The sequence below is a fragment of the Excalfactoria chinensis genome, chromosome 1, assembly GCF_039878825.1.
Source record: "Excalfactoria chinensis isolate bCotChi1 chromosome 1, bCotChi1.hap2, whole genome shotgun sequence".
Taxonomy (NCBI): Eukaryota; Metazoa; Chordata; class Aves; order Galliformes; family Phasianidae; genus Excalfactoria; species Excalfactoria chinensis.
In genome coordinates, this window is record NC_092825.1 from 51,400,223 (window position 1) to 51,420,939 (window position 20,717).

Consider the following 20,717-nt stretch of genomic DNA (forward strand, 5'->3'; position numbering starts at 1 on the left):
ATGGGAAAGCGCCATTGCTGAGCTATTTCAGGACATGGGGGTAGAAGGAGACAAGGAGAAATGGAAATAATTGTAACAAATATTTGGGACATACTCCAGAATGCCCTGAAGCTACTTACTAACAGATACAGATATATAAAGCATGGACAGTGAATTTCAAATAACGTCCTCAAAATCTCTGAAGAAAGAAAGATAAGCCTTCAATACAAGTTGACAAAATTGGCTCCAAAGAGGTAACGGATTCCTAAGTCTAATGCCTAGCTTCATAGGCTGTACATGCACAAAAAAACCTCTGACCTCTTTGCACCATTCGAAAATTCTCCAAAATGTTTTCATGATAAAGCCATACCTATTCTTGTTTTCCCACTGTTCAAATATATACTGCCCATCAAACTTGATACATTCAGTCCCAGCTAGTGGTTTGTATTACTGCTCAGTGTCTCTGTTCAGGCAGGAGAAGGAGACTGAACGTGAGAACGCTGTTCCTGCTGTAGGGGCTGGAACAGGGAGTCCAGCTTCAGGACTGCTGGAGCGGAGTCATACTGCGACAGTTGGCACATTGGGTTAAAGGTCCTATCACAAGCTTCAGAATTAATATCAATCCATGTCAGACCCACAGAAATGCCGTAGCTACAATTGCAGGGTTCAGTGATCATTTCTTACATAATTAAAGAAAATGATCATCCAGCTGATCTGTAACATTTCTCTAGGACTGTATTTTAACTAACAAGAAGAGCTGTATTAGCAGTCACCTTTCTTGCCATATAGAATGTTCATTATTGCTTAGGAATGACAGATGTGGAAAAATCCAGCAAAGTGCAGGCACTTACTGTAATGGCAAAATGGCCAATGCTAAATGTTTGGAGCTCTTTTACAACTCAGATAGCATGATTTCTTTTCCAACTATTTTTCTTCTTCCAAAGGAGATTAGCAACATGAATTACTTGAAGGTGAGCATTTTTTTCTAAGAAGATAACTTCTCTTTTTGCAGCCAGTATTTTTGTTTGCGTAATCTGCTTAATAGGGAAGGCCCTTCAGAAATGTCTGGGTTTATTTTAAATGGGATTTTGTTTTTATTATCTCTAGTTTCATCCTGAACCACAGTGGAACAATGAAAGGCTACAGATGGCAAGTATGTGAGAGCTGGACTTGATGATCCTTATAGGTCCCTTACAACTTGGGATATTCAATGATTCTATTATTCTAATTGATCTGCAGGTCAGGAACTTGAGGCTGTTATAAAAACTGAGCTGAAAACGCCTGAAGCACTTTGCATCCTTGTAATTCTGCTTGCAGAATAGCCCATAAATATGAAATGTGAACACCCCTGATGAGGACTGCCTGAAAGCATGCCTGGCTTAGCTGTAGAATCACAGAATAGCTTAGGTAGAAGGGACCTTAAAGACTGAGCTCTGCTCCCCTGCAGGGTCGCCATCCACCTTGCTCCTGCTTCTAAGTGCCCTTCAAGTACTGGAAGGCTCCAAAGAGATCTCCCTGCAGCCACTTCTTCTCCAGGCTGAACAAATCCAACTCCTCCAGTGTTTCATCACAGAGCAGGTGCCACAGCCCTCTGAGCATCTTCACGGCCCTGCTGTGGGCCTGCTCCAAGAGCTCCACATCCTTCTTGTGCTGGAGCCCTGGGCCTGGACACACTACTCCAGAGACTGCCCTGAACCCAGAAAGTCACCCAGGACTTGGGGTGCTTCCCAGAGCCTGCAGGGTCAGTACATGGCCTGAGCCCAGCGGGGACACCCCAAAGCACACTGCAACTGGCCAGAGATTGCCAGAGGCTCTCAAGCCCCACAAACGTAGACCAGAGGTTGCACTTTTCCCCTCATTTCCATCGCAGTCCTGCTCCCTCGCAGCCAGGGTGCATCTCCCTCAGCTACGGGGAGGGCCCACAGCTCCTTCTTGCTGTGTGGGGCACAGAGCCATAAGCAGGGCAGCTGGGGCGGAGAGGAAGAGGCATCTTCCATCTAGGGGCTCCAGCCCCACTTTCCACGCAGCCCGCTGGGCCCCGAGGAGTTAATGGCGGCAGGAAGCCACCCCCTGCCAGCCCTGCCCCGTGACTCGCTTCCTCCCACAGACGGGAACTGGGAGGAGTGAGCGGCTCCGGCCCCGCCAGCGCAGCCAGCCGCCGTGCCCCGCAGCCTGCGGACTGACGGACGGACAGCCGCGGCCGCCCCCGTGGGGAGCGACGCCCGCAGCCGAACCCGGGGCTCGCCCGCCCTGCGACCCAGCCGCGCCGCAGCGCCAAGATGCCCGCCGTCGACAAGCTCCTCCTGGAAGAAGCTCTGCAGGACAGCCCGCAGGTAGCGGGAGCCGAGCTGGCCCGGGGGGCGCGGCTGAAGCTGTGCGGGTCGGCGGGCGGGGAGCGGGGATGGAGCGGGGAGAGCGGCGTCCCCGGGCAGAGAGGGACGGCAGGGGCCGGGGGACGGCTCCCGACCGGTGGAAGGAGAAGTGGGCCGGGGGGTTTAGCCAGTGGGTGCGAAGGGAGCAGGGATGCTCTACAGCTGGTGGCAGCCCTGTGGCGTCGAGGGAAGGCTTTAGCTTCCTGACGGTCACCTGTCAGGGAAAAACAGGTGATGTCTGCGTCTGGCAGGCGCTGGGGAAGCGGCTTGCTGTGGGCAGGTCGGGGATCGACGCCTCTTCTCGTCTCCATGGCTTTTCCCTCACGCTGTCCCATCCCGGGTGTGCTGGAGGTGAGGTGTGTTTGGGCACGGCATGTTGCCCTGACTCCCTCCTGGTACGGGAGGGAAAGAGGCAACAAAAGTAGGCTGGTGGATCTGACTGCCAGTGGCCATGCTCCTCCGCAACTTGTGAAGGGTCCCAAGGAGTGCACATCAGATACAGGGGCTTCCCTCGGGGGTAAGTGGGCTGAATCCTACTGAAGGTGACCTCATTCTAAATGGGGCCATGAAAGGAGGCCAGGCAGTTGTCACTCTTTCCTTCCCAGTCTTTGCAAGCTCTGTGCTCCCATGCTAGCACCCACTGCAAAAAGCGTCCCGTGAGCACTGTGGAAAACCCATAGGAGAGAACATGACATGTCAGGATGGCTGGTGGGCGTTCCAGGGAGGTGTGAGGCCTTGGGAGCTGGCAAGGGAGGATGGGAGGAGGGGTGGAAGAAAGAAGGGGAAAGGGAGAGTGGAAATTTCTCAGATGGGTGGGGAAGGTACACTTGAGGTCAAAATGCAAAGCAGGCAGAGATACAGAAGTAGTGGGTGAAGCAAGGGAGAAGAAAGAAGGGCTGGGTGGCTCTGCTTCGGTATTGCTCCCAAGTATCCCCATATTGTAACTGGAACTCATCTGCTGATGGGCCAGGAGGAGGAATCAACAGGCAAACTGTGGAACAGATGGCTAAAAGGTGTTACAGAGTCTGTCATGAGTCATTTGAAGGAAGGATTGGACTTGCACCTGTCAGGAGTTAACCAGTCTTAAGGCTCGTCTTGAGCACCTCTTAACCCTTTTTCTGGTGATTTTGTGAAATCCCACCCCAATAAGAATGCTTTTTGTCAAATGCTTATGTGTCATGGAATCTCAAAGCTTGGGTATTTTCAATACTCAACTGGGAACAGTATTGAAAAGCCTGATGCCTGCTTTGAGCAGGGGTTGGACCAGAGGGCCTCCAGAGTTCCTTCTGACCTGAACTGTACAGTATTCCACCCTGTACCAAAGTGTGCTAGATTTATTATGAGCAGTTATTAATGTTTTTAATAGCAACCTCCCCAGTGCATTGTGGAGCTAAAGAACTTGACACACAGGGTAGGTGAACTCATTTTCCTCTTCAGTCAACGCTTCCTTCGATGATTAAAAATGTAACACTGAGTGAAAGCAGCTGAACAAAGCACCATATTGAATTTGGAGGTCTTAGTCTTCTGACCTGAAGGCTGTTAACAGATCCTTTCCAATTACTGGAAATACTGGGCTGTGCATAAACCTGGTTGTTTGCAGGTTGTTTTGGCTTGGGTTGGTCATCACTTCTTATTCAAGTTCTGTAACTTTGGATGAGATGGGCATTGTTTAACTTTGTGCCATGGACCGTTGTTGATAAAAATTAGTTTTTCATATGGGAAAACAGATCTTTCTTTTTTCCCATTTCTGTTAGTGTTTTTTTTTTTCTTGAGTGGTGGACTTTACATTCGCAGCTCTGTTGGGTTCCTCTGTGAGCTGGATACCACAAAATCGAAGCAGACACAGTCTCTCTCCCACAGAGCTTGCTATGTAGAAACTTATGTGATCGTACTTATGCATAAAGTGACCTGATTCTCTTCAGCCTCGTGCAGTCACTGACAGAGGGGAAATAAAATGAGGACATAACCTCACGTTTTAGAAAGTGCACGAGGTGTGCAAATTAGTGCAAGAGAGAAGAGTAGACCACTGTTATTTCTTCATCACCTTTCTCAAACTTGGTTTTCCATCCCCCAGCAATACAGCATTTTGTTCTGATTTGTCTCCAAGTGCTGACCCAAAATGGCCTTAAGAAATGGCTTAATTCTGAAGTGCTTGGTCGCAATGTAGAAGGGAAATTTACTTGCGCTGCCATGCAAAAAAACCAAGGGAAATACTTACACAAAAGTAGATTTTTATTTATTTATTTTTGCTTTACCCATATTCTGACATCCGAAAAACTGAATGTGCAAAAATTCAGTAGGATTTAGGAATGGGAATAACAGTTGGATTTGTAAACCTTTTCCAGGATGTAGAAACGTCATATGTAATCTCATTCATATAGCGGGGGGGGGGGGGGGGGTTGGAATTGGGTGGTCTTAATGGTTCCTTCCAGCCCAAACCATTCTGTGATTCTATGGTTCAGGCAACTGCTTTTTAATTTGGAGGATGCTGATTTTGAGTTATTTGGGATCGACACAATCTTGATTTGCAAAAAATAAGCAACTTGGGGAAGTACCTCTTGTTAATGTGGTGGAGCTACTTAAAACCACTTTAAGGCTTTCCAATAAGTTTGCCACATTGGCACCTGGGTACTTCAGCCATATTGGAAGGCTGATGTAAAAGGAGGATGGATAAAGCGCTCGCTCTGTTAGTAGTAAGGTACTGGAGTTTATGTGTGCCCCTCAGGTAAGCAGATGAGTCTAGTTGGAGTAGTATAAATTAGCTGTGCAGATGGGAAGACATTGCCAGTTAGCATCAAACTCATTGGATTTACCAACGTTAAGACTAAGGATGAATTGTGACTTTGTTAAAGGGGCTCTGTCTCATTTAGTGACTTTGCAATATTGTGTTCTGGAGCTCAATGTTACTCTGAGATATTTTTCTTTCCCATTTCAGAAGCAAAATACTTCACGGTTCCTGATTATTCCACCAAAAGAAGCCAAGGGGATTCATGTCTTTAAGATAATACTTGTGGCTATGCTCTTTTTTCCACTCCATTTGTTGCCAAGCTGGCAGAATGGAGAAAGTAGGGGGTATCTCTGAATGTGTGTGTACTTGTGCTGTTGTAGGCAAGCACTCAGTTGTTTGGTGTGGTTATGTCCCCTAGCTTTGTCGGTGGCCCTTTAAGAGTTGCTCAAGACAGCTGAGAGTAAACAATACTCTGTAAATTACCTAATGGAAAGGAGTGCTTGTGATGCAGTCTGATGTTAGGGAAGTAAAGTGAGCAAGCGCTGGTGTTTGACCCAGAGTCCTTAACGTGGTTTGGATTACTGAGTCAGCAGGCAGATATTCAGGATTTTTTGCATTCCTGCTTAAGTTGGAAGGAATGCCTATTAGTTAGTGCTAGAGTTGGGGAGTCAGGAGCTGGCCATAGCTTTCCAGTCACTTTGCTTCCTACTGCCTCAGTTTACCTACTCCCATCAGAAGGGCTAATTTCTACATGTTTTGTAATTCTGAATGAACAGGGCTATACAAAGTGGGAGGCTGATTGCTTCTGACTAATCCATCTTTTTGCTACCACTTACTTCCAGAGTCTTAAACTGTGAATCATTTTCCCTTGAGACTAAAACTGTTTGCTTTTCTTCTCTTTTTGAAGACTCGCTCTTTGCTCAGTGTCTTCGAGGAAGATGCGGGAACCCTCACTGAATACACCAACCAGTTGCTTCAGGCAATGCAGCGAGTCTACGGCGCTCAGGTAATTTTTCATTTGTTTTTCTGTTGTTACATGGGCAGCAGAAGATAAGTCACTATTCTGATGCTGTGATTTACATGAAAGGTGCCAAATACCTGCACCTCTTGTAGCTTCAGGAGAGTTGTGGGTGTTTCCCACCTGGTAGTTCAGCCCTTTGTTGCCTGGAAAAGTCGAATGTATGAAAAAGTCTGCTCTGACTGCCTCCATACAGTTCAGAGAAGAGAAACTGTGGTATGTCCTTACTTTACAGTATATTAGAAGGCCACCCTTTACAAAATTGCTTGCTTGCACGTAAACACAATACACCGACAGATATTCACACTGACCCTGGGCATCTAACTTTGATGCTGTGACTCACCATCTTAAAGAAACTCTGTGCCTGCTGATTATAGAGAGAACGTATACTTTGAGTCATACTGAATGTGAGTACCTGAAGTAGTCAGTGTGAAACATAGGAGAACAGGAGCAGAAGACCACTTTTTCAAGCACTTACACAACCTGGGTGACTGAGTCCTTTGCAAGTAAAACTTGTGCTTCCAGAAATAAAATAAACTTGGGTGATTGTGACTGAAGCTCAGGGTTCCCATGTGCGTAGGACAGACATTTCAGAGTACCATATCTAGACCTTTAGAGACATACCAAGTACCTCATGTGCAAGCATTCATGTAAGTTGGGTGCCTGAACTCCTTAGAAACAATGCTTTTCCTCTTCTTAAAGCAGTGATGCAGAGAATGTGGAAGGATGAGGAAAATGACAGTACTTTGTACTAGGAGGCTGAGTGCCTAATGCTCATCAGCGCTAATTCAGCTGTAAAACTAGAGCAGGTGTACATCTGCCTGCTGGGGCTGCTCTTTGGACTAACTGGTGTTATTACTTGGAAGAAGGAGCGGTCTGGCTGCCTACATCATGAAGATCCAGCTTTGAAGACCACGTGTTAATGTTTTAGATCCTATGCAAATGCAAAGTTATCACAGATTTAAAGTACAGCTCAGATGCTTAGAAAGCAACAAAGCATATTGTCAGTAGTTCAAGAGGAGGCATAAAATCAACACTGTGAGTCAGTGGTGGGTGTTGTCGCACTGAGATTTAAGCTTGTGGGCCTGTTGAGTGTTGGAAATCTGAGACCAAAGAGCAGGTAGGATTGAAATGGGTGGAAGAAGGAAATCAGAGGGTAAATAAGGTTTGATTTTTAAGTGTTGAGTTCGTGGACTGTGTCCCTATCCACTGCTAATGCCTTTTTCAGATGCCATTTTAGGAAGTGGTGACTTTAGCTCATGATTCACAAGAAAATGCTTTGTCTGCTTTTGTTTGCCTTTTCCTTTCCATCTCAGTTTTTAGTCTTCTCTTTTTCTTTTACCCCACTGTTAGGACATATTTCCTCTCTCATTATATCAGCGCATTTACCCATCTGTGCTTTGTGATACTACTGAGTCTCTGCATTTTCCTAGCACTTCTTGGCCACTTCTTCCTGCACAGCTCCTGTATTTGTTTGATCTAAATATTCATTCGCTTATGGATATTAGATGTGTGTCTTGAGATATTTCAACAGATATCTGATGCCATTTGGAGATGTGGGAGACACAAGTGTTGTTTAAAGTCAAACTTTGTAGGGGTGCCCAGGAGGGCTCTCTGCACTGCTTCTGACTTAGGAAAATGCAGGTTTAGCAGCCTGTGATAAAGACTTGGCCAAGCTTGTTTGCTTAGCTTTTAGTGCTAGTGATGTTGTCATTTAATTCCTTGAGAATGTTGTGTTGTGGCTTCGTTTTGGATCTGAGTATCTGGGACACAAAACTGTACTTGCAAAAAGTGGCATTACAGTAACAAGCAAGCAGACAAAGATCAAATTAATTATGTAAGTGCTAAAGGGAACCCAAACTTTTTTTTTCCTCTGTCTCTGCTTTAAAAGGTCTTGGTATTTTGGCATGAGATTATGCTACTGTTGGGATAAAGTTCTGACTTTTAAATAAAAATGAAGGAGAATAATTAATTCAGCCATATGCTGTGGTTAACTCCACATTGCTGGTGCTGTGTAGGATAACGCTGATTTCTGACTAATTTAACCAAGCTTTGCAAGTGGCAAAGCTTTCCTTTAAAGGAGCTGTTTCTGAATATTTCCAAAGAATACACGCTTTCAGATTGAATTCACATTCAGTTTTGGAGATGCGCACCCTTTACTACAAAATGTTATGATTGCATTTGCATCAGAAGGAGAAATATGATACCGAATTGGCCACAAAACGCGAGTGGGAGGCTAAGAAATATCTGTGTACGATATTTCTTTTCTGCTTAATCACAGCTTTAGGGAAAATCACTTTTTCCTTCTGCTTTTGTTAGGAGACCAAGTATCTGGGCCTCACTAGCTGCCTGTCGGGATGTGTTCCCAGCACCCTTCGGGGTTGAGAGGGAGAGATTTAGTGGAGAGAGTGTACAAGTTGAGAGTAGTGAGGAGACAGATTCTGAATTTGCTTTTGTTTATTTTCCCGACTGCTTTGTCTTTGCAGAGTGGCTGCCTTTCAATCTCTTACTTCCTTATCTGTATAATAGGAATCACAGGGACTGACCTTCTCTGAAGCAGTGATAAGAGTTCTGCTTGCGCAGCCATAAAAATGGCTGCGATCACAGTTGCGGCAGTTAGACAAAACACAAGTGGGTTGTACCCATCCACAGTACTGAGAAATCGGAGTTTATGCCCCCTGAAAACAGTTACGACGGTTTTAACATTGTAAATCTTTTTCTTTTTGACTGTGTTCTAAACTATAAGATCTCCCAGATTTATCTCAGCCATGTTTTCAACTTTCCCTGGAGACATTCACTAGAACATTGGTGCTTCTTTGTGATGAAAACTTGGCTTGCCGTGTAATTCAAACCACTACCGCTCGCGATCCAATAACAATAGTTAGCGGTTCTTGATGGACGCTCTGCAGGGTCTCAGGGGACTTGCTGTCAGTACCAACTGGAAGCTGTTAATTACCCATGTGGATATACGCAGATATTTGTCCCAGAACGCTGCTTTGTGTGCATTGTCACAGTAAGTTTGCAAACTGACGGCAAGAGCTGCTCTAAGTGCTTGGATCAATGCATTCAAAAGGAACATGAGACAGATAGAAGTCCTTACCTAGAGGTTTTTACAAACACTTGGAAAGTAGGAATCTTTTTTGAGGGCTTCTTATTTCTTTTATTAATCCCTACATTTTTAACCTTGAGTTACCGAATCCTGCTGGGTGCTGGAGATCTCGCTTTTCAGAACAATCTGTATTCCAGCAGAACTTCATTTTGCCTGCAGAGCAGGTGCCATGTGTGACTGCTGTGTTCAGAAGAAGGTCACAGGGACCGAATGCGTGAGCTGTGCTCAAGGAGCGAGGTTCAGACCTGGCAAACCCACGTGTGTAAATATTGAGAAGTACTTTTATATCTTCTTCAAATAAACCTTATTGTGCTTCCTGCTGTGGTTCTTTTCTCCAGTGGAACCCCCGAAATAGTCTGTCACGTGGATGGTCACACAGAAGAAGTGTTCCTTACGGAGTTTGTTCTTCATCATTGCAAGCAAACCTCTGTGTTGCATTACACAGCACTGCATACTACAGCATTACTGCTTCTTGTTTCTATTAGTGCTGTGCTGATTGCTCTGCTCACTGTGTTACCTGAGCAGCAGGTGATGCAGCTAGCAGGGATTAGTAGAAAACTTTGCTTCTTGAAGTTGCGTGCTGAGGCTTTCGTGGTGGTGGTGAGCAGCTCACATTCCTGTCTTCCTGCTGCCATAGGATTTATTGTCAGAGCTTTGCCATCATCTCTGGTTTTTCATCATCATGCAGAAACGTGTGATCTTTGCTTGATGAAACAAAATGCCATTTAGAAACTCCAGAGACTGTTGTGTCTCTACTGACAATTAGAAGCAATAAACAGTTAAGCAAATTAGAGGAAAATGAGACAGACTGTTTTGTCCTTGGAAAGAGGTTTCATCTCATTATTTCTGACAGATCTGTCTAGGTACTGAAAACAGTGGTGGCACAAGGCCCACATTGCCTTTAGCAGTATACCCAGAAGAAGAACAGTGTGGGGATGTGAGGAAGAATTGGGTTCAATGTCTCTGTGAGCATTTCCCTTGTGATGGCAGTCACACGGGTAAGGCAGCAAGGTGCTCTGGGGCTGGCTGCCTCTTGATGGCCAGACCTTCAGGGAGACTCTCAGCAGTTAGGAAATAGTCTTGGTTTGTGTGCAGTGCTTTAGTAGGTAGTAGGATGACTAGTCCAGGGCTAGTTGAAGTAGTGCTATAACAGTGTCATTTCTCTGCCCAAATTCATGAGGCTTTGTTTTTTGACGGTGCTCCTTGTTTCATCATCCTGTATACTGACTGTAAATCAGCATCTATCAGGCTGTAATCAGTAGATGATGTCAAGTTCTCTAGAACCTGTATGGATTTTGAGGTTTGTTATGTCGCACAGCTAACCCCAACGGTTCTGATTTCTTTAATTAGTTCGTGCCAAAATAATGAGTAAACAATGTTTCTTCCTTCTTTTAATTGCTTTAAATCCACGGCCGATGGAAAAGCTGTGCTGCCTGGAAAGTCTTTTGAAACAATAAACTTTGTTAGCATTTCAGTTTCACCCAGAAGTTTCAACAGAGTGTCAGATTAGACAAACACTGAAAAACAATACCTTCAGAAGTGACTTCTGTGAAATACTGTGTATCATATTATTGGTCTGTATTCGCAGTGGGTTTGCACCGTGAGGTCTATTCACCATATGCTGCTGACAGGTAAACAGAGTGTTATCACATGAGAACTAATGTGTTTACTAAGCCCTGGGAGTTTCTTTTAATGCTTATGTTGAAGTTTGAGTTGACACCATGCTTGAAAACAAGCCAGCACTGAACTAAGCAGGATCTGGAGATCTGAGTGCTCTAAGGAAGCATCGTACATAGATGCTCTGCCAACAGTAGTTACTTTGCAGGACACTGAAAAGAGATCCTTTCCATATTAACTAGACATCCTATGGTAGCTGCTTCTGCTGTTTTACAGCACAGTTTTGACTAGCGCCTTTCTTTTTTGCAGCTGTTAGATGATCCTTTGCTGAGTCGTTCATATTTGTGAGGACTGAATGCCACGCTGTGACTCAGCTGCAGAGAAAACTGTATTTTTGCCTGATCTTGTAACATGCTGGGCAGCCTGAGTGCGCTGGTCAGGCTTTGGCTTCATTCAGCCCTGGGTTCAAGTTTCCAAGCCATTTAATATGGAAACCTAAATGTGTAGGGCTGTAATGTATACCAGGCTGCTGGAGAAGTGTACTTTGTAGGCAGGTAACATGTGCTTGTAGACAGAGATGCACAAGGCAGTCATATCAAGACCCAGAAGGTAAATGTGCTCCCTGCTTCTGGAAGGATGCGAGGACTGCAGCTGCCTCCTGCACCTCCTCCTTCTACCACTTCACTGTTTCTTTTCTAATTTATCAGACGTAACGCCAAATGGAAGCCAAACATTGTTTCATTCTGTATAGTAGGCTGCATGAATAAACACCTTCTCCATTATCTTGCTTACATAAAGGAGCGCTTGGCAGTTCTGTGTGCTGGTTACTTGCAGAGTTTTAAAAATGCCAGCTTTAGCTGGCATAGGAAAGTAGCTTTGCAGAAAGGATCGGGATTGGAAGTAGACGTGATGGAAGAGCTCCCTGTCTTTAGAAGTTAATTTATAGCTCAACCTAATCCTTTACGTGACCTCAAATCTGAAATCTGCTGGAAGACACTCTGCAGACAGTTGTCTGGCTTGAATGTATTGGTTTTCAGGGTTTATTTGGGGAAAATAGAAGAAAGAGATTCTGAAAAGTGACTGAATGTCTCACAGATAAATGGTTAATGCAGTGGAGATCTATTACTGATGCGTAACAGAAAAATCATGCTCTCTTTGATAGTAACAGTGAATAAAGTGAATAAAGGTGATAAAGAAGAGAGAGGAACCAACCCAGAAAATCACATGCCTTTACTCTGGCACTAGATCAGGCACCAGCAATTGGGCGTGACTTGTTGGAAGGCAATATGAGGCACTTGAAGTGACCCAAGAACTGAACGGAATGGTGTTGAATCTGTTGGTTTTCCGCTTGTGTTAGATTGATGCTGGGTTCAAGACAGCACTCCCACGACCTTACCAATGCAAACTGATGTTAGTGAATCTGGATTTCTGTTGAGGTCTTTGTTATGTTTCTGCCTGAGAGTATTACCTTGTCGATAGCTCTCCCACTCCAGCACTGCTTGATGATCAGTGTGGAAGAGATGTTGAGTAGGCAGCTGGGACTGGGCAATAGCTTTTCATTTGCTGTGGTCTGCTGAATTTCAGTCACTTCAGGATAAAGGAAGTGAACGTTGCTGTATCCTATGGCAAAATGTTTAGGAACTAGGGTGAAACCTATTCAAATGATTTCCCTGGATTCAGTGGATCTGCCAACTGAAGAAATGCAAATAGCTTTTAAGTCTCGAGACTGATTAGTAGTGGGAGTCTGGGGGGGAGGAGAAGGCTGATTAGGAACAAATGGAGGAGGATTAACCAAACTTTCCCAGATTAGTGTGTTTAGCAATGCAGTATTACCACTAGGTCAGCAGAGCAGTTTGCCTTCTTCCTGTTCCTTATGCAATGTGATTGCGTTTAATTTCACTGGCTTAATTGTTTTACAAGTGTTTGTGGTGTGTGTGTGTGTGTGTGTGATGTGATGAAAGCACCTCTGCAAAGTCTGGCGTGGTTGGGAAATGGGAGGCGGGACCTGGGATTCCCTCCTCTGTGTGGGCAGGATTGAGTAAAGGGTTGGTGGTGTTTTGACACAAAGAATCAATCCAATGAGAGCTATCAGAAATGTGTCCTGCTGGCATCAATGGGGCAGGAGTAATATGTGGCAGAATAACACGTGGAATGGTTGTCCCGCAGTCAGCCTGACTTTCTGTGGGGAAAGAAAAGGGAAAGAAGAAGCATATTTCTAAATTCAGATGATTTCAAAAGATTTCTGACATGAATCCAACTACAAAAGTAGCACACAGCAACCACGTTGCAGTGTGAGGACTTGCTGTTCTTACAGTTCTTACTCGGCTTTGAGGTTGTATTCATGGCAAAGATCCCAGGCCTGAGAAACTCCGCTGCTTTCTGTAGTCTTAAATTCATCTTTGGGCTCCAGCCACACGCACGCAAACAAGCACACCCTTTTCATGTCATCAGTCCATACCGAGAGAGCCTCCTCCTGTCATCAAGTCCTTGCTTGCCAGCCAGCTCCCACTCTGCAGGTGGCAGAGTCTCAGCACAGTGTTGTGCTGCCTGCAGATGGGTAGTTAAGGCTTATTCCCATCCTCCCCTGAGCTCTTAACAAGGTTGGTTAACTTATTAAGTCACAACATCCTTATCCATCCACCAGCTTCGGAAATACTTTCGTGCCAAGTAGTTGTGTAAAGCCTTTTCGTGTTAGAAACTCTACAGTCTGTGTAATCAACCTGCACATCTTGCATGAATCCTGAGTACTACTGCTTGATGAAAGTGTAGTGACTGGTCTGAGACAAGAAACAAGACTAACCCACTGTTGTGAGAATGGTGAGAATAGTCATGAGGTGCACGTGATCCAAGTTTGGACCCAGATTAACTCCAGCTCAGGGCCTTTGTTTGTGACTTGGAAGGCCTCTGCTCTGACATCTTCAGCCTCCTCTGAGTGTTGCCACCGCAGTGTATTAAGAAGGTCAGAGTTAGCTCATGCTTTTTCTGCTATGCATTCACACTGCAGCTCTTCACATACAGCTGCTGTTACCCGGGGTTGTGGTAATGCCTCTTTTTTCTTTCTGTGTTCTTGTGCACACCTTAGCCTGGCTGAACGATTGGGATGAGCCCTGCTGTCTGCATTAACCCTCCTTTGCGGTGTGCCACAGCGGTGCAGGCACAACAGGCTGTAGAGCAGTATGTCAGAGGTGGCATGAGGCCAAAGTAAAGGCTGCTTCAGAATTTCTGGCCCAGATGGCCAACTCTGCTTGCTCAGAGGGACACAGGGAGGGAACACACAAACTCTGTCCTAGTTTGAATCATTTTCTGTACCAGCCCCAGCATGACGTTGTTAAAGCAGTTCAGAGATTGCCATGAGTTTTACAAGCTCTCTGTGGCCTGAACACCTTTTATTTCCACCTCCAAATATGTAAAGTTTTAAATGAAAAGTGCTGAGTTTTGTATTTTACCAAGGAAGAGAAGGATCTGTCAAGGTTTAAAGCAGAACTCGGTTCCCCATGCTCCATTTTACTTTCTCGGTTTTAAGTCATTGCTAACAAATCAGGGCAACAGCAGTTGATATGCTAGCGTTGTGAATACATTAATTAGAAATTGACACATCCAAATGCTTTTCTTTATTTTTTTTCCAGCTAGTTCAAGCAAAATTATACAGCCTCCCTCCAAGTCTTGCTTTGTCTCACCCTTAAGGGTGTGTATACTTTCAATGAGTTCAGCTGTAAGAATACAGAATTATGCACTCTTTTGTAGTCCTGTGTCAACTTAGGGCAGTTTAGTTAAATTGTAGAATATTCCCTAAGCAGGAATACATTATATAAGGGCACACCTACTGGTTCTCCTTATTCCTGTAGATTTGGGGGAAAGATGATTAACCAATGTGAAACATTCGTAGGCCGATTGAAGTTGTTCTGAATCTGTCTTGGAAGAAAAAAAATCCCAGCAAATTTCACCTCTATTCAAGGAGGCTAAACTTAAAGAAGCTGTGGTTTTAATGTCTGAAGTTTGTTATCATTACTGCTTTTCTATGCAAGCATTTTGAATGTTTGTTCATGTACAACTGAACGTTAGTGTAAGTGGTTGCGGATTCTGTCAAGGAATAGTATTAACAGCAGGGCTAAAGACTTTCAAGTACTTCTATTAATGTGTAACTTTTGTTTGTAGAATGAAATGTGTCTTGCCACACAGCAGCTTTCGAAGCAGCTCCTTGCCTACGAAAAGCAGGTATGTTCAACATCTCACCTGTGGTTTACCCTTCAGCACCTGCAGAGAAGCCTGTTCTAAAAGCATTCTTTCCAAAAGTGCTTAGCCCATTGGATTTACTTGATTTCACGTGCAGGGTTTTGCAAAATGCTCCGAGACGTTCAAAGAAGTTGTTAGGTCACTTCTCAGCATCTTAAGATATAAAAGAAAGAAACAAAACCAGTGCAAATTATTAGTTAATGAATTTATGAAGATGCAAGCTAATTGGTTCCTGCGGTATGTCTCTAACAGGAGCCTAATAAGCATTTGTTGCATGTTGTCTCAAATCTATTAATTTTGAACAGGAGAAACAGAGAATAAAGAACTTGTATTAAGGAGTTGCTGTTTTTTCATTTAGTTTTACTGTAGACCCATTTTTGACCTGTGTAGTAAAGAACTTCTTGTGTCAGCTGTGTTGATACTCACCAAAGGCATGTTTCTGTTTGCAGCATTTTGCCCTAGGAAAAGGAGATGAAGAAGTGATATCCACCCTTCATTACTTTTCCAAAGTTGTGGATGAGGTAATTTGAACTGCCAGTATTCTATTATTATGATGGTAATGGAACATTGGAGGGTTATTTCTTGTGCTCTTTTCTTTTTGGCTTCTGAACCTTCCCACTGAAGCTTAGATTGTGCCTGGGTTTTACAGAGTCGTTTAAACAGAGGTGGAAAGAAGTAGTACTGCCCTTTGCTAATGATGTCTTTAGCTCTGCAAAGTACCAGAGCTGGATCTGTGGCTTCCTCTCAAGTGCTACACTCAAAGCAAATCTCAGCTTACTAAACAGGGGAATCAGAAAAGAGCCTGAAGAAGGACATGTTTCAAATTGACTGGGAACATTTTTAATTTCATTCGATTTAAAAATGGCATGTACTTTTTCAAGCTTTAAATGCTTCAGTTGGAGCCAGATCCCCCCACAGATGGATGCAGGACAGTTAATAATGTGAAGCGCTGCGCTTATCCCATGGATTACTCTTGGTGATACAATGAGAAGGATCTTAAGGGTGAAGTTTGCCCTTAGCCTTCTGCTGCATGTGTGCTCTCAGAAGACAGCTGAAAGGATCATTTACTGCTACAAGTCTTGTATTTATCTTTGTGAAGTACGAGCAGTTAGAAAACTGCAACTTTTTTCTTCCTAGATAAGAGAGAGAGACCTGTTCCCTTTGTGAGATGAAACCAGAGAACCTTGCTGCTCGGTTCTTTCAGTCACATTTTCCCTCACAGGAGCCTTCTCGTTCCTCAGTCTCCTTTTATGTGTGATAGCTATCCCTTATGCCTTTGTTCCAGTTGTCCTGTGTACAGGTGTTGAGTTGCCCTCGTTAAGTTCTGTATTGTCAGGTGAGAAAAGCTGACTTCATCCTTTCCTTCCTAATCCACTTGGAGGCCTTCAGAAAGATACTGTGAGCAAGTGCTAGGATTATCATGTCCGTGTATGGCATAATCCCATATTAGATACTCTAGCAGTGTGATTGATAATTGTCACAACCCATTTAAGATTCAGCATGCCATTGCTAACACAAGAGCCTCTCCTTCATCCTAAACGATGTCAAACATGCTTTAAAATACATCTTTGTCTGCTGAACTTTAGAGACACATAAAAGAAATAACAGGAAAATGCTATGAATGTTGAATATTGCTCCTTTTGATTGTGTGCCTCGTAAATAGAGAGAGATTGCGGTCATAGAAGTGGAACTGTAACTCTGTGCTATAGAGATTAACAAAAACTGGTTGGGTAAGGCAGATTACGTGTGAATGGTTACTTGGTTAATGACTAGAATTAATGGTGAACTGCTCTAACACAGTTGCTGTGGGAACTGGACGGTTCTTGGATCTCTAAAAAGCAGTAGGCGGGAATTAACCAGGAGCAAAACCCCCATCGGTCTCTCAAAATTGTGCTTTAAGCACTGAAGTACTGGTCTGTAGCCACGAGCATCATTTTACTACTGACTTGATCAGCACTTGATTTTCTTTAGGTAGTGTTAAGATGTGTTTGACATGAATTTCCAAGTGACCAGTATAAAGGCCCAACAGCAGAATTTCAAGAAACCACTTGATGTTTGCTGCTTGTGGATTTTTAATGCCTTGGAGAAGGCTTGGATGAGGCCAGAACAATTAGTAGTACAGAGATGTTCATCTGTGAAGTTACTCAAAACCTGATTGGACACGGGCCTGGACAGCCTACTCTGGCTGACCCTACTTGAGCAGATGAAATCAAGAGATCCCTCCAAACTAAACAACTCTGTGGTTCTGTGAACTGTAGTGACACTTGGCAGTCTTGCTGCGATGTTTCTGATCCCAAATGGTGGAAATATAAATCCACCAGAAAACTTTATGTAATTTTTCTTGAGGAAAGGTTTGCTAAGAACTTTTGATTGCTTGCTATTAAAGTTAACAAATGTATGTTATAGCCTATATCAACAGTGGTTGCGGAGAGTTCAGTGACAGACAGTGTGTGTTATTGTTTTTAATTGCGTCGTGTCTTAGAGCATCCCTCTGTTCTCTCTTTTAGCTCAATGTTCTCCATTCCGAACTGGCGAAGCAGCTTGCAGATACAATGATCCTCCCAATAGTACAGTTTCGGGAGAAGGATCTCACAGGTAAGTTGTATTGTCAATTTTAGTTTTCCTCTTGGTATTCCTTCTTGCTTATGTTGTAATAAGCTGAGGTATAGTCCCATGTAAGAATTTGTTCTTCTGATAACCCACGATAAAGTTGTGGGGGTTTTTTGTTTCTATTTCTTTTCCTCGCTGTAGAATTGCATTGACAAACACTTTCTCTCAGATGTAAACAGTGCAATTTCACCACATATACATTATACCCTGGATGGGTTAAGTTTGGAAATATACAACTTTGTTCCTTGTTGTGTCACTGCACTTTTACACGAGCGTACTTTCATTGAAGCCAGGGACGATTTAGTTGCCTAAAACAGGGAAATTAGCAGTGAATGTGGCTTGCAAACAACATCAATCCCTCTGCAGAAGTTTGGGATTGTTTGAAAAGGACAAGCAGGAATACTTCCCTAACTTCACAGTATAATATATCCCCTCCCTTGTAATCAGTAAGTCCCCTTTACGTCCCTTCCATACGCAGGTAGTTCCAAGTTGCTCAATTGCATAAACTTGGAAACTCCGTACTTAAACAGCAAAGCAATATTGCAAACACTGGGTGTAATTTCAAGAAACAAATGCTTTCAAGGTCAAGATCAAGGACACACTAACCTACTCATGCAGCAGAAACGTGAGTTCTTACTGCAGAATTAAAGGAAAAACAACCATTTCTCATGCTAAATTTACTCTCCTGCTTATATACTTCTTACAGACAGTATATATATGGGAGACAAAAACAACCCAAACCCTGCAGCGAGATAGTGAGTAGTTTAGTTTTCTTATACCATAGGATCTCATTTGAAACTGCAGAGACATCAAGGTGGTTATAAAAATGAATATGTTGCTCACAGTATAGTGTCAAGAATACGTAGCAGTATATTTGGATGGGAAGGTGTTGGCTTTATAAAGGCTGTAACACCTCCTTAATGTGGCTTCACTGATACAGTGAATCATTTCCCATCTGCAGGGATTTTGTTCCTTGTTCATAAAAGGAGGCAGGAAAGACAGAAACCAAAGCCTCAGCTGCTTCATAAGAAATAATGGAAGTTTATTTATTTTCCCTAGATGTCAAAATCCTATTCATTCTACCTGTCCGTCCGGTCACCTTTTTCACAATCTGTAGGGCAACACTTTTGTTAGTAATTCTACATTAGAATCATGTGGAAGTGTTCTGGGAAGACAAAGCTGGCATGAAGCTGATTTATGAGTAGGTCGTTACAAATAATCAGAGACCGTGACGACATCCTACAGTTGTACCGTTTTTCTTTTCACAGTTGCATAATGGCAGGTCTTATGAACTTGCTCGCTTTGTAGCCTTTTGAGAAGGAGTCTGCCAGTTACAGTGTGCACTGATATGAGCACTGAGAGCAGTTTGTACCCCGTGCTTTTCAATGCTGAGTCACCTGTCTGGTATCTCTTCTACCTGCCTGAGAAACTGGTGGACAGCATTTGTCACATCAACATCATAGCTGGCAATCAGATATACCGGATAACTATTTCTTTTCACAGAGAGTAGCAAAAGAAGTTCCACGTTGATGGAGAAGATTACATACATGGATGGGGCTTAGACCGTGTGTCACTGGGACTTTGTTAAATCTCTTGATATCACATTAACTTTGTCAGGATGTTCAGAACTGACGATAGAAATGGGCTTTTTGTGATAGCAAGCATAGTGAAGTGGTGTTCTTAGGGTAAACTACACTGACAGATGAGGAATCCTTTTCACGGTGATACTTCATCTATCAAGTAAACTAACTCAACTCTTATTTTCCTGTCTGCCTGCCTGCCTGTTTGTCTTGCGACTGATCTGCTATGATATAATTATGAAGACAGGCGTGACACTCTGCTTTGAAAGGATTGGAATGACAGGCATTAAGCGTGCCATCAGTGATCTCAGCTGAACCCAGTGCTTACAGCAGTTTTTACTCTGAATATTCGATTTCTCTTTTTCAGAAGTAAGCACGTTGAAGGATCTATTTGGCCTTGCCAGCACTGGTATGTTTCCTAGTTTTGTTTCTTTCTAATGATATGCAGCTGTTGTATCACAGAAGACATTTTTAATCTATGCGCACACACATCCCATGTCTAAAAAAAATAATATTCCTTGTCTACAGAACATGACGTGTCCATGGCAAAGTATAGCAGGTTACCGAAAAGGAAAGAAAATGAAAAGGTAAAGAACGTGAAAGGGAAAAGGAAAAGCTTTCATCAGCCACACTGTCTTCGTCGCTGTAGCTAATCCTTAGATAAGCTTGTGAACTTTGGAGAGTTCACCAGTTAAATTCACAGTAGCTCAGGAGTAGTGCTGATCTGTTTTCTAAGCAGACACAAAGCTTTCAGACATGAATTCAGCAGTTATACCTGTTTCTCCAAGCTAGGCAAGTGTTGCTGAGTTACAGCCCTTGTGGTCCAGAGGATCTCTTCAGATGGAGGCAAATGGCCCAGTGGCTATAAATAGACTTGTATAGGCCTACTGTTTTACAGCCAACATGGTGATGCTGCATCACTGGGTACAATTCATTTCAAAGCGTGTCTCAAAGCCTTGTGTCTGCTGTTTATAAAGCATTCCATTCTTCTACATCTGCCTGTAAGTTGTCACTTATGGCACACCAAACTGTGTTGGTGGGGTTGCTCTACGTTTCTTCTTTCCTTGCCCGCTGGACCACTGTTCCCAAATAATGCCTCTGTATGCCAGAAATGTATGATGGCCCTGTGCTGGGAGGGCTTCAGTTCTACAGGATGGTCCTTCAAAGGGCGTGCGTTGCAGAACAGAATGTGATACAGCATTAGGATGAATTATTCATCTCTGTGTTCTGCGCTTGGAGGCTTTGTGTTGTGATCTCAGCTGCAAACGAATCTCTTGCACTGAGATCAGATCCAGAATATTAGTTGTGGTAGTTTTGTAGTTAATAACCACAGGCACTGCCCAAATGCTTAAGTATTTTTACAGGGCAGGGCTTGAAGTTGGTTTGGGTTTTGGATTTCCTTTGTTAGTTTCTCATCCTTCGTGTTAAGTTCTGTAATGTTAGAAGTTCTGTAATGAATCTTGTCTAAAGC

General features: G+C 43.6%; 1 protein-coding gene across 1 annotated transcript in view; it reads left to right on the forward strand.

Annotated features, from left to right (window-relative positions):
* The first annotated feature begins 2,111 nt into the window (after positions 1-2,111).
* APPL2 (adaptor protein, phosphotyrosine interacting with PH domain and leucine zipper 2) overlaps positions 2,112-20,717 on the forward strand; it is a 31,682-nt gene continuing 13,076 nt past the window's right edge. Inside the window, exons 1-7 of the mRNA XM_072358852.1 lie at positions 2,112-2,312; positions 5,987-6,085; positions 14,979-15,038; positions 15,506-15,577; positions 17,564-17,651; positions 19,614-19,655; positions 19,775-19,833. Of these exons, the coding sequence (XP_072214953.1) occupies positions 2,259-2,312; positions 5,987-6,085; positions 14,979-15,038; positions 15,506-15,577; positions 17,564-17,651; positions 19,614-19,655; positions 19,775-19,833 (474 nt within the window). The 5' untranslated portion in view covers positions 2,112-2,258. The remainder of the gene's footprint in view (positions 2,313-5,986; positions 6,086-14,978; positions 15,039-15,505; positions 15,578-17,563; positions 17,652-19,613; positions 19,656-19,774; positions 19,834-20,717) is intronic.